The sequence below is a fragment of the Chelmon rostratus genome, chromosome 12, assembly GCF_017976325.1.
Source record: "Chelmon rostratus isolate fCheRos1 chromosome 12, fCheRos1.pri, whole genome shotgun sequence".
In the NCBI taxonomy this organism is placed as follows: Eukaryota; Metazoa; Chordata; class Actinopteri; order Chaetodontiformes; family Chaetodontidae; genus Chelmon; species Chelmon rostratus.
The window spans coordinates 12260876-12282745 of record NC_055669.1 but is presented as its reverse complement, the minus strand read 5'-3'; the positions used below and the strand labels follow the sequence as shown (position 1 = coordinate 12282745).

Below are 21870 nucleotides of genomic sequence, written 5' to 3'. Positions count from 1 at the left end.
GTACATACAACAAGAAAATATATGTTTGCAGCCAGTACAAAATAATGCTGTTGCTTACGTTCTCATTTACTAACAGGAACTGACATAATGTGCACCAAACTCAAGTTCTAAAAACTCCTTATATACCCAACACCAACTTACAGTTTCTGACTAACTGCTGGTCACTGCAGCTAACAAGCCATAGTGGTGGAGACCAAAAACTGAGCTGAAAGAAGAATGAGAGAATATTGGATTTTTAATTGATAAGGTAGCCGGAAGCACAACTCCAAGTAAATGCTCATGTTGCTCTGTATCTGCTGGATACATAAATAAGCCATTGCTGCTGACAACCATTCGACATATTGACTTAAAAGGTCAGAGTTGTGTTTTCAGCTTGTTTCCGCTGCCTGCAGTTTGGCCCAAATCACCACTTAATACATGTTAAATGTGCTTTTTTGTTTGTTTTTCAACATGTTCCTGAAGCCTTCGGACCACTGTCCAGTATTTGTTTTTAAAATGTTAGAGCTGTGAGTTGCTCCTCGATATCCGATCTTGGCGTTCGCGGCATTTTGACATCATAGCAGAAAATCAAACCCCCGCAGAATTAGCGCTGAATGTAGTAAGATAGGATTTTCAAGTTTCAACTACCGCAGTCGTTGTAGCTATGACGACACCAGCTTGGCCTCTGTCTCTCTCCTTCTACCTCGTCAGCCTGTTATCTTTCACCAGAACCTTGCATTGCTGTATCTTCCACATATGTCTCCAAATCCCCTCATCATCCTCCCCTGTAAGACCATTACTGCAGCTAAGTCGTTAAATACACCTTTTTTTGGGGTTTTTTTGTATATGTGTGTGTGTGTGTGTGTGTGTGTGTGTGTGTGTGTGTGTGTCCAATAGGATTTTTATGAGTGTGCCGGCTTTTGCGAGGCGGTCTCCAGCACTCTTACATAATGCTGCTTGTAATGCTGCAGGCACAGACTAACAGACCTGCACCTCCACCTCTGCATCTTCATGTCAGCCTACATGTCTGTCTGTCTCTGCCAGCCTGTGTCTGTGACCTGTGTGTCTGTCTGTCGCTCTACCTCTTAGTTATGTGCTTAAATATCTATCAGCATAATTGCTAACATTTTGCTCTGTCTCTCTTTGTGTCTTCTTAACTGACAGATTGACTCCCTGAGTCTCCGTTTGTCTGTTGCTAATTCTCTGTCTGTCTCATCACTCTGTTTGTGGGCCCACGTTAGTGCCAGTCTTCAATCTTTGCTTCATTTTCTGGCTGTCTGTACATCTCATCTCTCTATCTCTCACTTCTGATATGGCATGCATAACAGAGTTAGTTCGGCTCGGTCGTGATATTCTTATGTAACTCCCGATTTGCCTTTGCACTCTCCCTTGTCTGAACGGCACACACACACACGTACATAGACAAGAGATGTCTAACTCTGAATAAAAAAGAGAATCGCAGTTTTATCCACTTCGAATTAAGATTACAGTTTCCTCTCACAATTTCTCGGGGAAGCTGTTTTTAATAAACTTTGCAGCTTCTATAATCTCTGTGTGTCTCGGAGAGCTTGTCGGGTGTTGTGAGGCACTGTTTAAGGTTCTTATTGCTCTGATGTTCTGATGTTTGTGTGGAGTGACAGCACAGATTCTCTGGCCAATTTTTCTGGCCTTCACAGCCCTTCATATTTTATTTTGTGGTGGCTCTTCAGGTAGTTGCTTGCTGAATAATTGTGGTGTTGCTGTGCAGTGCTGCAATGATTTCTCACTATCAGTAGTAGGCTTTCTTGATTGAGACTCGTTTTGTTGTTCTGAGGCTTTTTTCGCCATGTTTCTCTGACGCATGTTAGCTTTCATCTCTACCACCTTTTCCTGTGCACAGTCCATCACATGGCGTAACGCTGTATTGTCATTTATTGATGCAACTCAGGGGAGTTGGAGCACTTGGAACAGATCTCCCTGCTTATTCAGATACCGCAGGATGAGATTGCATTAAGGCAGGAATCTAAATTTCCATTTTGATACGAGTTATCTTGCAGCCCTAACATATATAACTCAGTTGAACATTCATCCCACCACCGCCATAGCAATATGGAGAGTTGGAGAAATGTGAGACCTTCTGAATCAAGCACATCCGATCTGTGACCATGTCCTGCATTTATGTCGACGCTATCCTGTGTGTAAAAGTGTGAGTCTGCAAATGCAGATATTTGGTGTTACGGCAACGCTTATGCATGCCTGGCAGAGTGTGAGTCGACACGATCTAATGAATATACTCAATTTCACCAAGAATTCTTGTCAGACATGACAAAGGTCAATAGTTAAGTGTTTGTTAAATATAACAAAAAGAGCAGTTAATACAGAAATCATTATGTACCGTTTGGGCTCTTATTATTAGGGGAATAAAAGGCTCCAAGTACAGTAAATAAACAGCTGTGCACCGACCTGTGACCCAGGCCATGCTGGATAAGAATTCATGAACGAGGAAAATTGAAACTAATATAGATCCCTCTCGAGGACAGTTGCTCTCAGTGCCTCTTCTCTGCATTGTCTGTATATATTACTGTTGTTACTGAGGGACTGACTAGAAAGCAAATGAGAACGTTCAGTGAGACAAGTTAAAGAGTACAGGGAGGGCGAAACGAGGTATGTGTGTGTGTGTGAGAGAGAGATTGAATTGATTAATGGTGGAAACCACTCAGTGCGGAGTCTGGCTTGCTGAAAGCCGCCTGTCCCCTCAGTTCCATCACTGCACATCACTGCTTCGACTGGCCTGAACGTCGTCTGCTCTCTGTGCTGCTGGGCTCGCAGTGGGCCTTTACCAGACTGTTATTATTTTAACAGAACACATGCAATACTGTCTTTGGTCTTTGTTTCAAAGTAAAAGTCATGTTGGTAATTGAACCTATTAACAGTTTCTCCATTAATTTTCCAGAAAATGTAAAGTACTGTATTGTACAGGCTGATTGTGATGTTAGAGCTGAAATGAAAAGCTTATCAATATATTGAGAATTTGACAAAAAATGAATCTGCAACATTTTTAACGATCAAATAATCTTAAATCATTTTTATAGCAAAAATGCCGGAAACTTCCAGCTTCTTAAATGTGAATTTTTGCCATTTTTCTTTGTCTGCTATGATTGTAAACTGAATGCTTTGAGCTGAAGACTGCTGGTGAGACAAAACAAGCCTTTTGATATGTCAGCGCAGGCTTTAGGATATCATGACTGTCCAATTCATCAAGGATGAGGATAATCATTTGTCGCACTTCAACGTAATGCAACATTACGCAAGGTATTTTAATGGCTCACCTCTATAATTAGATGTCGAAGTGAGACAGACAGCACATAAACAAAAGTTAAGTGGAGCTAGAAGTATTGACTTTTCCCTGTTAGAGTGGAACATAATAATCGAAGGGGTCAGGGAATGATGCCCACTGGCTCCACTGCTTGTCATGATCAAATTGCATTGAACTTTCTCTTTTATGTGGCATTTATTAGCTCCTGCATTTCAGCTGTCCAACATAACCGCAAATAGAAGTGAGGGGAAGAATTTCAGCACATCTTTACTGCATGGCTGCTGTGCGTCTACTGGCAATCCTAAAGTTGCATGCTTGAGTCTTATGGACTGAGTTTGGACGGAGGATTATGTTCTGGTCTAGTGGTACTGGAATTAACTAACGACGCCATTAGAACATAACAAACAACTGTGTGTATGCATGGCCTATATTAGCCTGTACAGCGAATCAGAGAGCAGATGGTCTGCCATGCTCTATTCACTAAACCTGAGAACACGGGCCTTAATACCCCCTGCAACCCCTTAACACACACACACACACACACACACACACACAATGAAAGAAAGAAGAAGAAAGGAAGAGTTCTGGTCAGTCAGCTGAGACGGAGAGCAACAAACCCATGAGGTTTGAGTCCAGTCTTCTGTTTAATGCCACACACTTAATCAAGACAATCCCTCCCAACCTGACAGTATTAAATCTGGAGTGGAGTCTGCGAGAGTACAGAGACAAACCCAAACCACCATCGCAGAGTCAGTTCCCCTCCCTGTTGCCATGGCTACCCGCTCCCTAAGACAATATTTATTTAAAAACACATTGTTATGCGAAAATGTAACTGTTGGGCTGTAATATGAAGGTGTTGTTGTTGTTCCTGTATATGAGCTTGATGAGTGGGAGAGCGTCTGTGGACCACAGCCATGTCATATGCTGTTAGTACATGTCTTGATACCACTGGGATGTGATGGAATTTATAAAGCATTGGTATTTAATTGAACACTGAACATTGAACATTGCCCTAAACTTTGATTGCATCCAGATTTGGCACAATGGTGAAATACCACATGTTGGGATATTGTATTGTGAACAGGACTTTTTTAAAAAAACACATTACCTGTGAACCCACAAACTAGTTGGTAAATTATTTGCATGGTTACTTTTGCTTTGGAAGGTAGCTAGCTAGTTAGCCGCTAACTTTTACAGCTTCCGTCAGAGCTGTTTGTATTGTATTGTTCTTACAGTCCTGTCACATCTCTTCACCTTGTAGAGAAATGCAAACCTGGACAGGCCTGCCGTGCCAGCTGTGCTGTTGCTGAACAATGATTGGACAATGGGGGCTGGGGGGAGGGGGTTTAGTGGACGGTTACTGTGCCTGTTATTGGGTTCATGAAAAAGAGTAAAAAGAAAGACAGAAAGGAAAGAAGAAAGATTAGGAGAAAAGAGAGAGTTGAGCTGCAGATTTTCACAAATCCCACTGTTGGGAGTCTTTCCAGACCTCGTGTTCCCATGCAGATTAAATCCGGCGTACACACACACACACACACACACACACACAAACACACACACACACAGAGTCATGTTTCCATTCCTTCAGAGGACATTACATTGACTTACATTCATTTCCTTCAGACTTACCCCGACCCTAGCCTCAGCCTTCACCCTAGAAGTTGATGATTAACGTTGGTTTTGTCGTCATAAGGAAGACGAGTCCCCACAATGTGACCGTGTAACAGATTTTAGTCCAGACAACATGAGTAATACTCTCCCAGACACGCACACACAAACAAACACACGGTCTACACGTATTTACACTATGTCACCCATCACACATAAACCCAAACTGGGTTGAGAGCGATGTACGTTGCGAAGCAGGCTGTCGGCTGGATGTGCGTCCACACTCGTGTGCCAGCCGCTGAGGTTTCTCACAGTCCCTCTAACAAGACATAGCTCTTAGTTTAAAGAGCCCAAGTCCCATTTGCCTGCTGTGCTGTGCATTATGCTTGGATGATGACTGTGGTTCCTGTCACAGCATGCTGCTCATGAAGCGGCGTGAGAGCTGATGAGTGCTCGGTCCATGACTGTTTGATGACAAGAGAGGGTTTTATACTGTACAGCTACATTATAAAACATTGACACATCCACCATGCCATCTCAATATTTCCCTCCTCCTAGTTCTTCTCCATCTAAACAGTCTACTCCTTTTTGCATGTCTCTGCTTACTCCCTGTACTTTTCCTCAATCTGCTTTTTGACTCTCCCCTTCGACTCTGCATCGCTCTCCTTTTCACTCTGTGTTGCTGCCTCCTTTTTTTCCTCTTCCCAAGACTCGTGGAAACTGCTCTCATGCCTCACATCTCTGTCTCTTTCATCCTCCTGTGCATTATCTGTGTTCTAGTCTTTTTCTATGCCTGTCTACATGTATCTGTCCGTATATTTCTGTCTGTACCTTTGGCACACAGTCTTTTTGCTTTTCATTCCAGGCAACCTCCTCTCCACCAGAGTCCGTAGCTCAGGTTACATAATATACATTAGAGAGAGAGGTGTAGCGAGGAATGGTGGAAGTAAAGGAAGAGGGGATGGAGGAGGGGAAGAAGACCTGCTGCTGTACTGAGAAGCCTGATGCTCTCATTGGTCTGAGCAATTGATGCTTGACATAGAACGGTCTGGGTTTTTACTGTCTGGCCTCAGCTGATCTGTTGTTTGTTTGTACGTCCAGGGTTTGTGGGTTTGTGCACTGAATTACTTTGGTTTCTTTTTCTTACTTACGTGTTTTTTTCCCCCGTCATAAGGCCTGTTTTTGTAAGCATGTAGCCTTTGCTGCGCGTCTAGCTCATTTTCATCTTCAGGAGCTGACATCTGGTCTGCCCTTCCTCTCCTCCCTCTTTTTCCCTCCTCCCTCCCTCATCCCCTCATCATCTCATCTCTGTCATGATTACACTTTGCCTCGCTGACCTGCGATGATGTAACCACTTTTTGGCAGCAGACCTTACCCTCGCCAAGCATTATATTCTCCCATCTTTCTGAGAACTGCCCTCTCTCTGTCTCTGCCTCCCACTCTTCCCATTCGGACCATTTTTTTAAGGTCTTAATCTTGTTCCTAATGCATTTCCCAGCAATAGCTCAGTGGGCATGGGGGGTGGGGTGAATGAGATTGATGGAGGGAGAGAATTTTGGGATGTTCCCAGATGATTTGGTGCTCCAGTTGTATGACTATAAGGACTTAAAAAAAGAGGGCAGAAGCTCTGCAGGACGTGAATGTTGCTGATGTTAAGTAATGAGTAAAACAATGATGGCTAATGGCACTTAACAGCCTCCAGCACCAGCCTCTTTTGGCATCAAACGTTGTTTTTTCTCCAGGCATCATCTCCAACGTGATACTTAGGAATTTTGACCCACATTTAAGATTTGTTCGGGTGTTGTGACGACTGTTTTCCCCCGCTTAGAGAAACAACTGATCAGAGTTTAGTAAATGGATTTAAGAACGGGGACGTCGCTCCTACATGGCTAGTTAGCGACAGAGCTACATTCATTGCAAAAGTGACAGAAAAATGCCAGAAAACATGGATGAGATGAACACAACTGTGTCCAGTTTGTTGTAAGTGGACTTACTGAAATAGCAGCTCTTAAAGTGTGTAGCAAGTAGTGGCATGTAGTGGTGAACAATTCTCATTTTCAGGTGATTCCATATAAATGAAAACATAATGATGAATGTTATATTCCATTTCTGCCAACTTTTTTTCCGAGGATGGCAAAATCATGACCTGACGGAAGTTAACAACGTTCACGTTCAGTGTTCAGGCACAACGCTGTTGTGGTTTTTTTCAACACTTACCAGAGCTCCTATTTCGGGGATGTTTTGGCGATGTAGCAACAGGTCTTTAAGGATATTCTTCCTGTCACAGAAGGTTATGATAATATTATGATATACTGTAGCTTCAATCAGGGTTGTATTTTGCAGCTAACCTTAAGATTTGCTCTCCAATGTCACCCCTTAATGAAGCATGAATTATACATGATGAACAAAGTGTTATATTAATACTTGACAATACAGCGTTCAGCCCAAGAGGAACCAAGCTGTACATACTGTACTCCAGAAAACTACTTTGGCCCACTTCAATGTTAAACTTTCCTTTGTGATATACGCATATATTCTACTGAGTTTCAGTTTTTCATTGACTTTTACATAACATAAGGAAGTTATCATTCCTTTGAGGACACACTCCCTGTTGGCGTTGTAACTGTACCCCTCAGCAGTCTAAAACTTAACCTGAGACGGTCCCTGGGCAGGTGTGAGCTTTGTCATAGATCAGCCTCCTGGCCCAGGAAGTGAGGTCGCGTTAACCTCCTCACGGGGACACAGGGGCATGGCATCATCGTCTGATCACACACGCTGGCTCTGTGTACTGGTTACCTTGAATCTGATTGTCATTGACTGCTAGACACCCCTTGGCGTTGACAAGGGGTGACTACTGGGGCTGGCTCATAGCCTTTGCACCCATATACATGAATGACCACAGAGATAAAATTTTATGTCAAGGTTGAGCTGAACAGTGATTTTAAGCTGTGTCCAGTATTATTTTTTGCTTGTGTTCACTCCTGCATAGTCTATGTTCTGGCGTGTGTGTGTATGTAATGTTTGTATTTCGGTTTGTTGAGATCACAGCAGCCTTTGGCCAGTGGCGTAAAAGAATGAAACAATTTCAACGTTGTTAACATTAACTCGTCTAATTCATATGTGTGGCATAATAATTGTCTTTTATCGTGCAGTGATAATATTCTAATTTTTGCTGAAAAAGCAGCAGCTGTATGTCTACATCTGGACAACAAAAACTGCTGATTCTGCTTCCTTCCTTGCCTATAGGTGGTGTACGATGTCATGCCTAGAACTGGCTCTGCATCAGGCTAGCTCTACGCTATATACTGTGTGTGTGCTTTAACATGTGTATGTGTGTTTGTTTATATGGCTTTTGCTGCATCACTTCTGCTCAGCCATATTTCTTGTACTTGTGTGCACATGCATGCGCCACATAGATTTTCTTTTTGTACTCTAGTGGGTATCGTGTGTTTCTTTTCTTCCTTACATCCTCAATAAACAAATATTTCATAGCCGGAAAACAGTGCTGAGAACAGTGGAATCCCTCTTGTAACCTGCTGTTTCTGGTGTGTGTGTGTGCTGGCACATGTGTGTGTGAGAGAGTGAGAGAGAGAGAGAGTCAGGCAGTGGTAGCAGTGGGTTCAGGATTGGTGCCAGACTCAGCACTTAGCCTGGCACTGCCTTATCAAACTGTGTGTGTGTGTGTGTGAGTGTGTGGAGACTCAGGACCTGTGCTGGCTCGCTCATCAAGTATGCAGTTGGAGTCGACGCTGCAGCAGAGATGCCTAATAGAGAAAGCAGGGGAGAGAAGGGAGCGTTAGAGAAAGACTCTGAACACGTCATGCCACCCGCTCACTTCCAGCTTCCACTTCTCCCCTCTTTATCGTCACACTTGCCAATTACTGCTTTTCACACTCGTCTATCTCAGCCTGCCCTTCTTCCGCATCTCGTCCCTTTCACTCTCCACCCCACCCACCCAATTCCTCCACTCCTATCCCCATTCACAGCCCCAGCCATTCACGTCCCCCGCTCTCCCATTTCCATCAAATTGAATGTCATTCATGCCTCCCTCTCAATCCCCTGCAGCCTGGAAAGAGGAGCTCTTGAGAATTTCGGCAGCACCTCCTCACACTGCACGCACCCTCAGAGGAACACAGATATTACTACGGTGACATTCATAGCTCCTCTTGCAGTTCCTGCTCCCATGACCATATAGGTACTTCCTGTTGGCTGAATGAGTGGCATCACAGTGATGGTCTGTCTTGAGCAGTCCCAGGAAGAACCAGTGAGAGGTCACAGACATTTTTTTTTTTTCAAAAGGTAAGAGATTGGATGGCGTTTAGCTGGAGCTTGTTGGGAGATACCAACTACATAACTTCTGTCTCACACTCACTCACACACACACACACAAACACACACACACACACAGTCTGACTTCTCCTCATATCCTCCTTCTCACCTCCTCCACTTCTTGTTTTTTGCTTTTCTCATGGTCGAAGAACACCCAGTTCCTGCCAAACAGGAAGTGGTCATGATTCAGTGAGAACAGACTATCGTGTGTGTTTCAGTGTGTGTATTTCATGTTGTGCAGTCCAGGCCAGTCCAGTTCTCAGTCACTAGGGCAGCAGATGCTTGCAGCACGACCTTCCTTTCACCGTCCTCTACGCAATGGCTTATGCAGAGGACTGAAAGAGATGAAGACAGAACCGAAGCAAGGATAAATAACGTGTTCATTGTGATGTATCAGACAAGTAGTTGGAAGACTAGATGAATCAAAGTCTGTCAGAGAGCGATGGAGAGTAGCAATGAGGCATTGGATAGTGCATGTAGCAGCAGACCAGAGGAGGGGATGAGGCATGCAGCATTAATCACCGTCTTCATCCACCAGCCTGTTTCACTCTTCATTAGCAACTTCACTGCTGTCAGCTGCTCGCTGGTGGCTTGAGAGCAGACTGCAAACCACACTATCATGTCGGTACAAACCACAGTCACTATTTTGGAGCACCTGTTGGAAGCACAACCAGAAAGTCTACAATTTTGGAAGGACCAATGCAACTCTACACTTGTTTTTTTTTTTACATTAAATGTAGGGCAATGTGGAGTCTGCACACAGCTGCCATTGTGTTCTGAACTGCTAGATCCACCTGGTGTGTACAGACAGTCATTATCAGAGACATTACAAGTGTTTTTATGTTGTCATAAATTGTCAACACCTGCAGATGGACAGCAGGTTTAGCCATTTGGTTAGCTGGCACAGATGTTAATAGTCGCTCAATAAAAGGTTTATTATTTATAAACAGCTTTATGCACTGCCTCACTATATAAACAGGTAAGGTGGTGCTGAGTGAGTTGGCAGCTTAAATTTTAACATAAAATGCTTTCCACAGCTAAACGTTTATGTCCTCATTGAAAGAAACTGACTGAGCCTCTCTATGAAAGTTTGGTATTTGGCGTACGGTGCACTTCTTATACAGACTGTGGGGATACGTGAAGGCAGCGTGACCCATGTCTGAAAGGACATTTTGAAGTTTGGATTTGAGCTGATCACAACTTTAGGCAAAGAGGAATTTCTTTTCCTTGCTTGCTCTCTATCACAAAGTAGAACATTAACATTATTTGGGCCATGTTGTGACAACACGGCATGGCTGAATGATAAATCCTTTCAAACCAAAATCATGATTTCAAAGAGTGCAATACTGAAATTGTGAGCTTTCGGACTTTTGATTAATTTCATTAATTTATTTTAATTGGTTTTATTGTTAATAATAATTAATCTCCTATTGGTTACAGTGCATTAGCAGTCTTCAAAAAAGTAAAGGAATTATTGGACGACTGTCAGTTTTGGCTGCTGTCATGACAGCCGTCACCTGGCAAATATTTTTCAGCTGTGGCTGCTTAAAGTACATTGTATGACTGGACAAAGTACAAAATTAAACTATTGGCTTTTGTCTGCTTATTACGCTCTCTGCATGCAGGTGTCACTAAATCAAACGTGGTCTGTCAAGAAGGAAACATTCTGTATCATTTTGACATTGAAAAAGAGGGTTGACTCTGAAGTGTGTGATTATGCTTGTCACAAATGACTGGAATTTAATTAATAAAAAGGAATATTTCCATTATTGTGAGGCAAAGTAATAGATTATAACATTAAATAGTAAGAATTGGAATCATCTCATAGATAAACACACACATCAGCCACCAAAGCCATTTAGTGATAAGGTGTGTTGTGCATTATGTAATACAATGCAGGGCCCCATGTGAGCTGATGTCATGGTGCTCCGAATCTGTATCAGCACGCCTGATTCAGACCTCTGACTCAGATTAGACTATGACACAATGACACTGCAGAGAGACATGCTATTTCCTCCTGCAGGGATCAATATGCTTGGTCAGCCATAGCGCTCCCACACTGGGCCGGCTCTCATCTGTAAAACCTGATCCATACTGCATAATCACACCAAGGTCAGGCAACAGAGCCATTTACATATAGAGGCGGGCACCTTGAACTGACAAACTCGCCTGCCAACCAGGCAGAAAATTAACCAGTCAAGTTTGCATGTGTGTTAAGTGATTTTATTTTCTGTGTGTGTGTGTGTGTGTGTTTGCGGTGTAAAGGTAGGGAGAGAAGTACTCATAGTGAGTGTGTGTATGTGTTTTAGAACTTAAGAATACCTGTGCTGTTTCGGCCATTTAATTTTGTCACAGACGTGGTCTTGGTAGGTGGCTAATTGAAAATGCCTATACTGCTGTTACCTCCTCTTTCCCACTCTGCACAACAATGCGTGTGTGCGTGTCTTTGCGTGTGTGTTTATTTGTGCGTTTGTGTTCTTGTTCACAGCATGAAGTGTCAGACTATCCACCAACATTGCACTCACTGGGACGCTGAGATTTTTAGAAGTTTTGGCCTCATTTAAATCTTACCTCACACGCAAATTTGAAAGAAAAGCCTGAAAGCTAAAGTTTTTCAGGAAGTAATTTGTCTTTGTAACATCTATCTTGTGCTAATTCTCATGAAATCTCTGAAGAATCTTTGTCAGCTGGTCCCTGTACTTTCCAAGTCTTCTGCATTTCTATCACAGTGTCTCCCTGACTTTGCCTAATCTGTGCTGTTATACCGTGCTGTGTTTTCCAGCTGAGGCAGTCTGCGATGAATCCTCATTGCATACATGACAGTGGCAGTTTCTGTGCATCTCATAGCTTCATACAGTATGTTAGTGTGGGATGTTAGGGGAGTGGAACAAACTAACTTAATCGACATACAGTGTGTGAGTTTCTCTCTGATTCCTATTAACGTGATTGCACACCCATTGACACGCTCACAGTTTAATGCTGAATCATGACCTTCCTCTCTGCTGCCACACCACTGTCTGACTGACAGATTAAAACACTGCCAGCCAAAGAGAGCAAACTGTACCACAGGGTTACACACACACACACACACATAGACACACAACTGTGTTTCCATCACTTTTAGGGTTATTGCATAGACTTACATTCATTTCCCTGACACGTATCCTCACCGTAACTATAACTACTACTTTCCGACTGCTAACACTTAGCCTAATCGTAGCCCTCACCCTCACCCTAAAATTCAATGCTTTACATAATGGGGACTTATGATTTGTCCCCATAAGGAAGGCGAGTCCCCACAATGTGTGTTAACACACGTATGTTCCCACAACATGAGTAATACATGTCGACACACACAGAAGCACATACTTTCTTGCTAGAATTGCCTGATGGAAAAATACATTTTGGTACCTCTGCATCTGACTCAGCGTGGCTATAATGAATATCAAGGGGAGTGTGAGGGGAAAGCTGTTGACAGACACAGCTGTTAACACAACTGTGCAAGCAAGCGGCTGTTGAAGAGCTTCTCCAGTTTGCTGTAACTCTTGGTAGGTAGTGTGGCCTGACTGAAGCTGTGATGGTGTGGATATTTCCCCTGCAGGGATAACAGGGATAATCGAGAGAGCTGGTATTGGGTCAAACAATGGTTTATTCTCATAATGTGAACTCCTCATGTGCCACATTTATCATACCGTAGCCTTTTGTGAGCAACTGTAACCAGAGCATGTGATGTGATTGGCAACATGACAGGTTGTGGTACGGTGAAAGGTGTCACATACTTTGGTAAGGTGTTGGAGGTTGGAGGTTACCAAACAAGAGACATAGGAGACAACTTAAAGGAAAAGTCTGAATAAATAAATGGAGAAGGATATTAACTGTTTCCCATTCATTACTGGTTGATGGAGCATTTTCGGGGCTTTGAGAGGCATGAAACTCTCCTGGTTGGATCATTAGTACAAATGATGAGCAACTGTTAAAATATTAATATAAAAGATTACAAGCATGTAGAACATAACTAGAAAACTTCGACTACCAATGTGTATTTTAGTGAGAATCATCCGGTCAACATCTGGTTTTGTCTGCTGCTAATGCAGGTGAAAGATTCCACATTTTAGTAAACTGATACTGCAATCTGCAGTTTAAATGAATTCATTCATTCAGTTCTGGCTCTGTTTTGGATGAATTTGGCAAATACGGCACCTTGATTTGTTTTCAGCTTCTCCACCTGTTTTCATGTTGGAGTTAGTAATCAAATAAAATCGAAAACCAAAACCAAAAAACAAGTCGAATTTCTGTCTGTGTGAGCAAAAGAGTGGAATACCATCAGATGTTTTAATCATTTTGAGGAGTTTTAACAAATATTCACTATCACTGTCCTACCTCCAGTGTGACAGATTACCTTCAGACTGCATGATAATCACACAGGCTTTGTTAGACCAGAAATTATAATCATGATAATTAGATAAAAAAAAGTTACACATCGTAGTCAATTTTTTTTGAGTGGGCGGATCATTTTTCCTTTCCTTGGTTCCCACATTGAATGGAATAATTTAATGATTGTATGATACACAGATCTATAATGTAATCCTTTGTTTCTATGTTGAGGAACTTTGAGAATATGAATTGAACATGGCCAAGAGTCTACAGCCATACTGCTCTGTGAGGATTTACTTCGTCCGTGATTTATTTTACATCCCAACAGCAATGAAATCAAAACGCTGACGAAAAAATAAAATACAATATCTGTGACTATAATAAGCCGATCCAATAATTTGGCTAATTTCCCAATACTAACATGCTAGCTTGACAGCTGTGAGTACTAACAATGGCCATCCTTGTTGTTTGCGTTATCATGTTCATCCTCAAAGTTTAACATGTTAGCATGGTAACATTTGCTAATAGCAATAAACTCGAGGCACAGCTGAAGCTCATTACATCATTAGTTTTATTGCCGTGACTTTTTCTAATTCATCCTGCGGGGCACCGTGAACGTCGTGAAAAAGGGGTGAAAAATGAATGAGGGGCGACGGAAAAGTTTAGATCGTTTGTTATGGTATTTGCCAAGCATGGAGCATGATCCTGTCGAACTCTTATGGGAGACTTCGGAGCGACCATCATCAAATGAGGGGATGTCTTTTGGAAGAATGGCGTTCATCCCTTCAGTAGAGATCCAGAGATTGAAATGTCACCCATCCGTGTTTGTGACAAAGGATGTCATGATGCGATGATGATTGTGCTTACGCAGCGTGGGGGTGTTGATGGATCTAATGAAAGTTTTGAGGAGCCACGTCAGTGGGATGGAAACTGGGAGAGATGGACACAATGGCTACTAGACATGTTGTATAGAGAGCTAATTGTGATCATACTTGGTTCATTGCACCATTATTTATTATTGCAAGGGAGTATCAGTTGCTGTTGTTGTTTCTGGAAGTATAACAGGCCACACCATCATCCTTTACAAGGACCTGCACACCTGACTCATGCTGTGTGTGTGTGCCCCCACTAGCTCTTCAGTTACACAGCAAGGACAGATCAAATTGCATCATTTGGGCTCTCTATCACACACTCCGTCAGTCTCTCTCTCTACGACTCCTATAGTCACCCCTGTTGCCCTCATATTGTCTGATAACTGCCCACCGTTCATGCTAATGCTCCATCCATTGTTCTTGACGTTCCCCACAACACAGTCAGGGTTTTTTTGGCTTTTGTTTGACCCTGCTAAGGACAGAGAGGGCTATAAATGCAGTGGTGCTGCAGCCTCCACAGCTGAGTGTTTTTTTTCTTTGAGCAGAGAGCAAAGTGTGAAAGCACTCAGGCTTCCAGTTTTTACAAAATTTTACATGCAGCAAATGCTTGACTTGTGGTATTGTATGAATTCTGGCATGGAAGGTAACAAGGCATAAATAGTAATATAAAGAGGGATGTGGGTGGCTTTCAGTAACTGTTAGTTCTGGCTAAAAAGAGAGAGAAGATGGCTCTCTCCTCTCGTTGCCATTTACTAAGCCCCCATTCCTGGTGCCTGTTGGTGTTTTGGATCTGAGAGAAGCTTTAGGCTCAGTGCCACAGCAGAGAGGCAGATTCATACAATGGAGTCCTTCCAAAAGTCCTCCATCACTCATACACACACACAGACTCACACTCCATCAAACAGTCACACAGTCACACACGCTTAATTATTCAGTCGCTAATTATCTTGTATACCCGGTTACGTAACTGAGGTTGCTTTTGTGAGCGGAGGGAAGAAGAGACTCGTGAGAAGCAACTCGCCGGAAGAGCCGAGCTTTTGAGAGAAATTTCATCTGGCCTTGCTGCTGATGCAACTTCTCTGGAGCATCTGAAACTGCTTGAAAAACATGGAAATAAAGAATATCTATATCTGGCGTGGATGCAAAGACGAGGCTGTGTTCAGATGAGCCTGTGCATACCAAAACACATGCACACTGGCACATGCAGCGATTTGTTTGTTTGAATATCCCTTCGTCACTGTGAGTGGATGCTAGCTGGGGATGTATGTGGTTTAGAGACACCTGGATGAGGAGAGAGGATTTCTCAGCTCCATAGCGACGAGGCTGGGCGGTCGTTTCTCTTCTCCCTCCTCTCCTTCTCTTGTCCTCTCCCTCCGTTTTCTCCCTCATCATTTTTCGCCCTTGTCTTGCTTCAGTACCTAGTGCTTTGTGAACCCTTCAGTGACAGAAAAGATCCTCCTTTGACCTATTTTGCTTTCCCTTCGCCCTCCTGTGACGTCTCTTTCATCCCTGCTGTTCCTTAATTTTTAGTACTCCTTGTGTCCCCTCTCTCCTTTGGTGTCTTATCTCCCTCTCATTCTTTTCCACCTCTTCCATCCCGAATCTCCTTTGCTCTCACTCCTCTGTCCTCAGTGTGTGGCCCGAAGAAGCTGCGAGGCTGTTTCAGTCAGCAAAACTCCTCAAACTCCTCTCATTCTTTTGTCACTGTTCATGTATAGGAGGAGGAGAGAATTGAAGCACCATGAATACCAGCATACACTTTTGCCCCGTGGTCCGATGCAATGTCGCTGAACTACTTTGTTTTAAGCACAACCCAACCCTGAGAGCCTATAGAGGTCAAGTAAACTGAAGAGAAGTCTGTGTGCATTTGTGTGTGTCTGTGATTGCATGTAAATGTCAACAAATGCAAGTCATATAAACGGTAATGCTTGATTAACCAGAGCACAGTGGACTCTAACTCAGAGGGAAGATAACAAGAGGTAATTGGTTAAAACAAGGCCGCATGTGACACTGTCGACTGTCATCATTGTCATGCTGCACACACACACAAACACAGACACGTGCAGGCTTCTCATAACCTGTCATGACCAGTCGCAGTCAAACTTAATTACACATTGTGCACAAAACTGCACCAACATTAGCTTCACATCCGTGTGCATAATGGAAAATTCTCCATTACCGTTGTTATTTAAAGCAGCTGATACAAGTCATCTTAAATGTCTTATTTCTCTTTGACAGATAAACACTGTGTCCACACATTCTCCGATACAAGCCCGGGCAGCAAACATCCACTCACATGCGGCCTTGTGATTTATGCACATGCACATGCACACACACACAATCCCAAAGCCACAACAAACACTGCACACCTGTGCATTTTTCATATGTTGACATTTACTGTTGCAGCTGAACTTTGCGGAGCGTCACCGTGGCATCAGTTTACCTCGGGGCAAGCCCAGAGCCCACAGGTTCGCGGGGGGTGCTGGGGGCTCCGTGTTGTTGATGGAACACATGTGAACATCACCTTTCACCAGCAACGGCCACAGTCTCCCGTCCTTAATGTGTCTCAACCAATCTGGCATATGAATGAATACCCCGCGTGCCTCTGACATCATGGAGTTTCCACTGCTGTGCTCGTCTCAGCTCAGAGATAGCAGCTTTGATATTTCACACCGCTGGTTCACTCGCAGGGGTTCCCCACCCACCACCCCTCCTGACCATAGATGGGTGGTTTATGTGGAGGGAGGTCATCTGATAGCCCAAAGGTCAAATCTCCAACAGTTCATGTTGAGTAACAGTCAAGGAGCTTGACTGTAAATGAAGAAATTACCAAAAAGGAACCTTAAATCTTTTTCGGTGTGAGGATTGGCCTCAAATCAGGATGCGACTGTCTAATTTTTGAGCAAAGTCTAAATGTGAATGCAAATATTATGATGGATCAGCACTTTCTAGACAAGAATCCAAACTTCTGCAAACATCTTATGCAATCATGGAAGTACGGTTTACTTTACATCGACCAAAGCACTCTCTCCTGTAACACTATCCTATATGCTTGTGCTATAAATGAGGTGAGCACCCATGTACACAGCCAGCTTGATGATTTACTGAAGCAAAGTGTTGAATGGTTGTATTCCTTGTGGAAAATCACAGAGATATCAGCAGCTGTCAGTAACACCTTTAAAACATTGATTTGTCTCTTTTGCTATTTGCAATACCCTCGCATCTATTTTCATCCTTTTATGACCTGGACTATATGGACTAAATGATGAACTAGCTTGACCCTTCAGGTTTGTAAACTGTATTTTAGCAGTGTAATTTAGGAAAATGCTTCATCCCGCTGCATGGCCCTTTTTCCTGGTAAGCCGACTGTGTACAAGTAGCAGAGGAATGCCGCCGGCGTAATTCCAGTGGATTGCCTCAGACGTTTCCTTTCCTGTGGCGTATCTGGCTGCAGTGAAAGGCACGTGTTAAACTTTTTCTTGAAAATCAAAGCGTCTGTCAGGTCAGTTGTGCAACTGGAGACCATTGTTGGGCTGAGCATCTCAGAGTCTGCAGGAAAGAACCACCTCCATGTTTGGCCAACATTACACTGTACCAGCAGCTGGTTTACTTCTCCTATTTAAAAAAACAAAACAACAACCTTGTTTGTGCAGAATTTCCTGTATAAATGGACACAGACAAACACAAATACAGCAAACACAAAGCTCGAGCTAACAAACAGTTTACACATGTCACAAGCGAATGACGGCTGTTCACAGCAGTTTGTTTTTACCAATTTGTTATGAGTGGAATGATGCTTTTTAAGACCAGGACTCAGATTTTCCATCACACACACACACACACATACACACACACACACACACACATGCGCACACACACACACATGCACTCACACAGCCAGCAGAACGAGGTGATATGACACCTCTAACTTTAGTCTCCCTCTCTGCCGCTCTGGATAATCCAGTTAGGATGTGCTCTCTGGCTATCAGGAGGTTTTAGCTTCCTCGCTTCCAGCTGGAGGAAAAACAGGCTCCGGCCTGGCCTGGCCTGGCCTGGCCTGGACTGGACTGGACTGGTCTGGATTGGTATCCTGACTAAACCTTGATGTGATACATGCACTTAAAGATCTCCCCTCACAAGCATACAGACTGACATGAATGCAGTACACCCTGTCCTGTCTCTTCTTTGGCAGTGTATGCAGGTGAGTGTGTGAGTGTGCGTGTGTGTCTGTCTGTGTGTGTGTGTGTGTGTGTGTGTGTGTGTGTGTATAAAGGTCAGAGGTTGCGGGGGGCACCAGCTGATGTCACAAACCCAAAAGGAGGGTAGTGTCCTTGGTGACAGCCTGGCAACTATAATTGTCGTGACAACCCCTAGGAATGAACTGTCATGTGACACCCCTTCCTAAGAGTGCATGGAAAAAGAAAACACACACGCACACACATAGCTGTGTCAGTGGGGGGAACCCTTTGGAAACAATGTCTGGCATGCTCGGGGATTTGAGAGGGGAGCGCAGGAGTGACTTAACCTACTCTGAAGAGCACCAAATCTGGACATGAAACAAGGCCACAGACCCTCATTTTTCACCATAGACTGAATAGTCGATGCGAAGTGATTGCCCTTGTTTCCATAAAGGACACTGCCACTATTTTCAATTCTGTTTCTGGTCATTTTTGCAAAGATTATGTTCCCATAAGTCATGTCTTGTTTGTCAGGTTGCCTCCTCCTCTGTGCAGAATGTATTTTCCAAGGCTGTTGCTTGCTTTTGGCCCATGTGCAGTAAGATTAAATTTACCTAAAATAACCTGTTGAGCCTGTGCAATTCAACCCTGACATGTTCTCTCATCTTCCAGTCATCCATAAAGAAAGCGTTCAACTATTTGAGTGTGACAAGCGGCGCTGACATATTTCCTCCCTTGTTTTGAAGGGGAGAGCCATCACGGGACGAGCGGCTCCAGCCCTCTGATGTCTGCAACGCACACACACACACACACACACACACACGCTCTCTAACACTCGTGGAGGGTATTTGGCGCTGTGTTCTCTTGCTGCACATGTCTTAATGCATCTTTGGCTGGTTGCTTGCTTCTCTCCTTGTCACTTAAATTCTGTTGCCATACTTCCTATCACATCTGCTGCCTTTTACTTGTTCATGCATATGTGTGTGAATGAATACTGTGAGTGTACAGCATAAGGTTTGCCCGTGTACCGCGTGTACATACACACACCTAAACAGGTTACAAAAGTGTTGCTTGGTGTGCGAGGCTGCTAACTGAATCGCTCGCGCACACACTCGTACACACACGGAGCTTTTGGAGGCCGGTAATTAGTCGAAGCAGTAAGGCGATAACAAGCGCCAGCCACACGTTTGCGACAGAGGTGTCGACGCCTGCGTGCTGCCGGAAGTCACAGTCTCACCTGTCACACCCCCCCCTTTCCCAGACGGATGCCCTTAAACACAGATGTACACAGACGTAATAAGTGCAAGATAATATCACCATTTCCAAAGGTAACACACATGAACTCCCAGTTTTACTGCAACAGAATATGTGCATCAAGGTAGCATATATGACTCCCCCATGTTCTCCTCCGCCGCTTCCTTACCTTTTTTTCTTTTTCCTGTCTTCTCCACCCACTCCTCCTCCTCCTCCTCCTCCTCCCATCTGCACGATTTATGAGTCATCTGATCCAAAAGGTGAGATGCTGCATCCAGTAGATTATTTTCATCTCGTCTTGCAACATAAGACGCTATGTTACCTTTTCTTCAGTCCTGCTTTGTTTCCCTCCTTGGCTTCCATCCATCCATCACCCTGTGAAGAGCTACACGTTTAAATCTTGTGGCTTGTGATGGATTTCGTGCAGCAGTAGGTCATGTCAGAATCGCCAGCGGCCCCTCAGCAGACTTTATTTGAGCCCCTTATGGTCTTTCTGGGGTGGCAGGTTTCCATCTCTGCTTCAGTCACAGGAGAGGTGTTCTCAGTCACAGCAATCTTTGCAATGTTGTGATGTTGTTGCTGTATTGATCACAGCATCACTGAAAAACATATTCAGGATGTGAGTCATCAGGGACTTTTCAGTCGTCCATCTTATTCTTCTTTTCCTTTTCTTCATCTCTCCCCTCTTTTCACGTCTTTTTTCCTTCTCTCTCCTTTCATTCCCATCAGGTTTTGGAAACAGCAGTGTGACTCCTCAGTGTGCATCAGTACAATGAGCGAGAGGCACAGCAACTGCCCAGGCATGACCTGGCATGAGATGGACATGCGCCCGCTCTCCTTCCCCGATGTGTCCTTCGATGTCGTCCTAGAGAAGGCCACACTGGACCCCATCATGGTGCAAGGGAAGACGCCTTTTGAGGTGTCCCCTCAGACCGCTTGTTTTATCCACAAGATCCTCACAGAGGTATTGTTAAAAATCTGTGACAAGGGTTGAACTTTTCTGGACCTTTGGGATGATGGGACTTTTAGTATAAACATGCTTGTGTCTCAAAAATGCCACAATAACTCATCTGTCACAGCTAAATACTGACGTCCAGCCTTCAGATACCATTATTACAGTGATATACGGTTGTAGATCAGCTTTCAGGCTCACGTGAATCCCTCACTGCATCTGATATTCTGCCTGAACAGAGCACAGTGCTGCATAAGGTCTAATAAACTTATCAGATGATTAGACATGAATACTGTAATTTAACTTATCGACCACAACAGATTTGTGTCAAAAGTACAATGAGTCAACCATAAATGAAGGTGGTCACTGTCTGTGGATAAGCTGTACAGTGTGAGTCATTTTTTCCAAATGGGTATTAAGTGGGCCCTTCATAACTAATGGGAAAAATGACTGATCTATCTCTGATAAAGTTCAAGAACAAAGTTTTATAAATTTGTGTTATTCTTAAATGAGTGAAACAAGCAAAACATACTGAAAATATAGGCCTATGTTTCCACCATGACTGTAAAGTGCTGCTATTAATAATGGAGAAAAAACTGGCCTTTGGTTGAGTATTACTGCTGACCCGGGCTGCAGGCCTTCATCGGTCTAAAAATTGTAAAAGGGAATAACTTAAACACACCCATTAGCTCTCAGGCCAGGTCTGTGATTTGGTTTAGTTTTATGGGTTTGAGCCAGTTCAGCCTGTAAGAAAACAAGTACCTGTGGTTAAACACCTTTTATTTGCCACAGCACTGCCTCCAATATGTTCCAAGCCCCTGTAGAGATCAGTCACTGTGTCCAGACATTCAGTAGTTCTTCTAAACAGTATTTGGGACAATCTCTGCTTAAAGACAAAAAGTTTAGCTCCTAACAAACATAGCCTAATGCACTTCCATACTACAGCAGTTGGATGTTTTTCGGTGTATTTTCTGGCGTAGTAGTGATAGACTCAACAAAAAGCCCACTTGAAATATATACTGTAGAGCG

At 43.5% G+C, this 21870-nt stretch overlaps 1 protein-coding gene across 1 annotated transcript in view; it reads left to right on the top strand.

Moving 5' to 3' along the window:
• Positions 1-20883, top strand: part of ece2a (endothelin converting enzyme 2a) — a 42397-nt gene extending 21514 nt beyond the window's left edge. The window contains exon 18 of the mRNA XM_041948964.1: positions 20619-20883. Within this exon, the coding sequence (XP_041804898.1) occupies positions 20619-20883 (265 nt within the window). The remainder of the gene's footprint in view (positions 1-20618) is intronic.
• Positions 20884-21870: the final 987 nt, after the last annotated feature.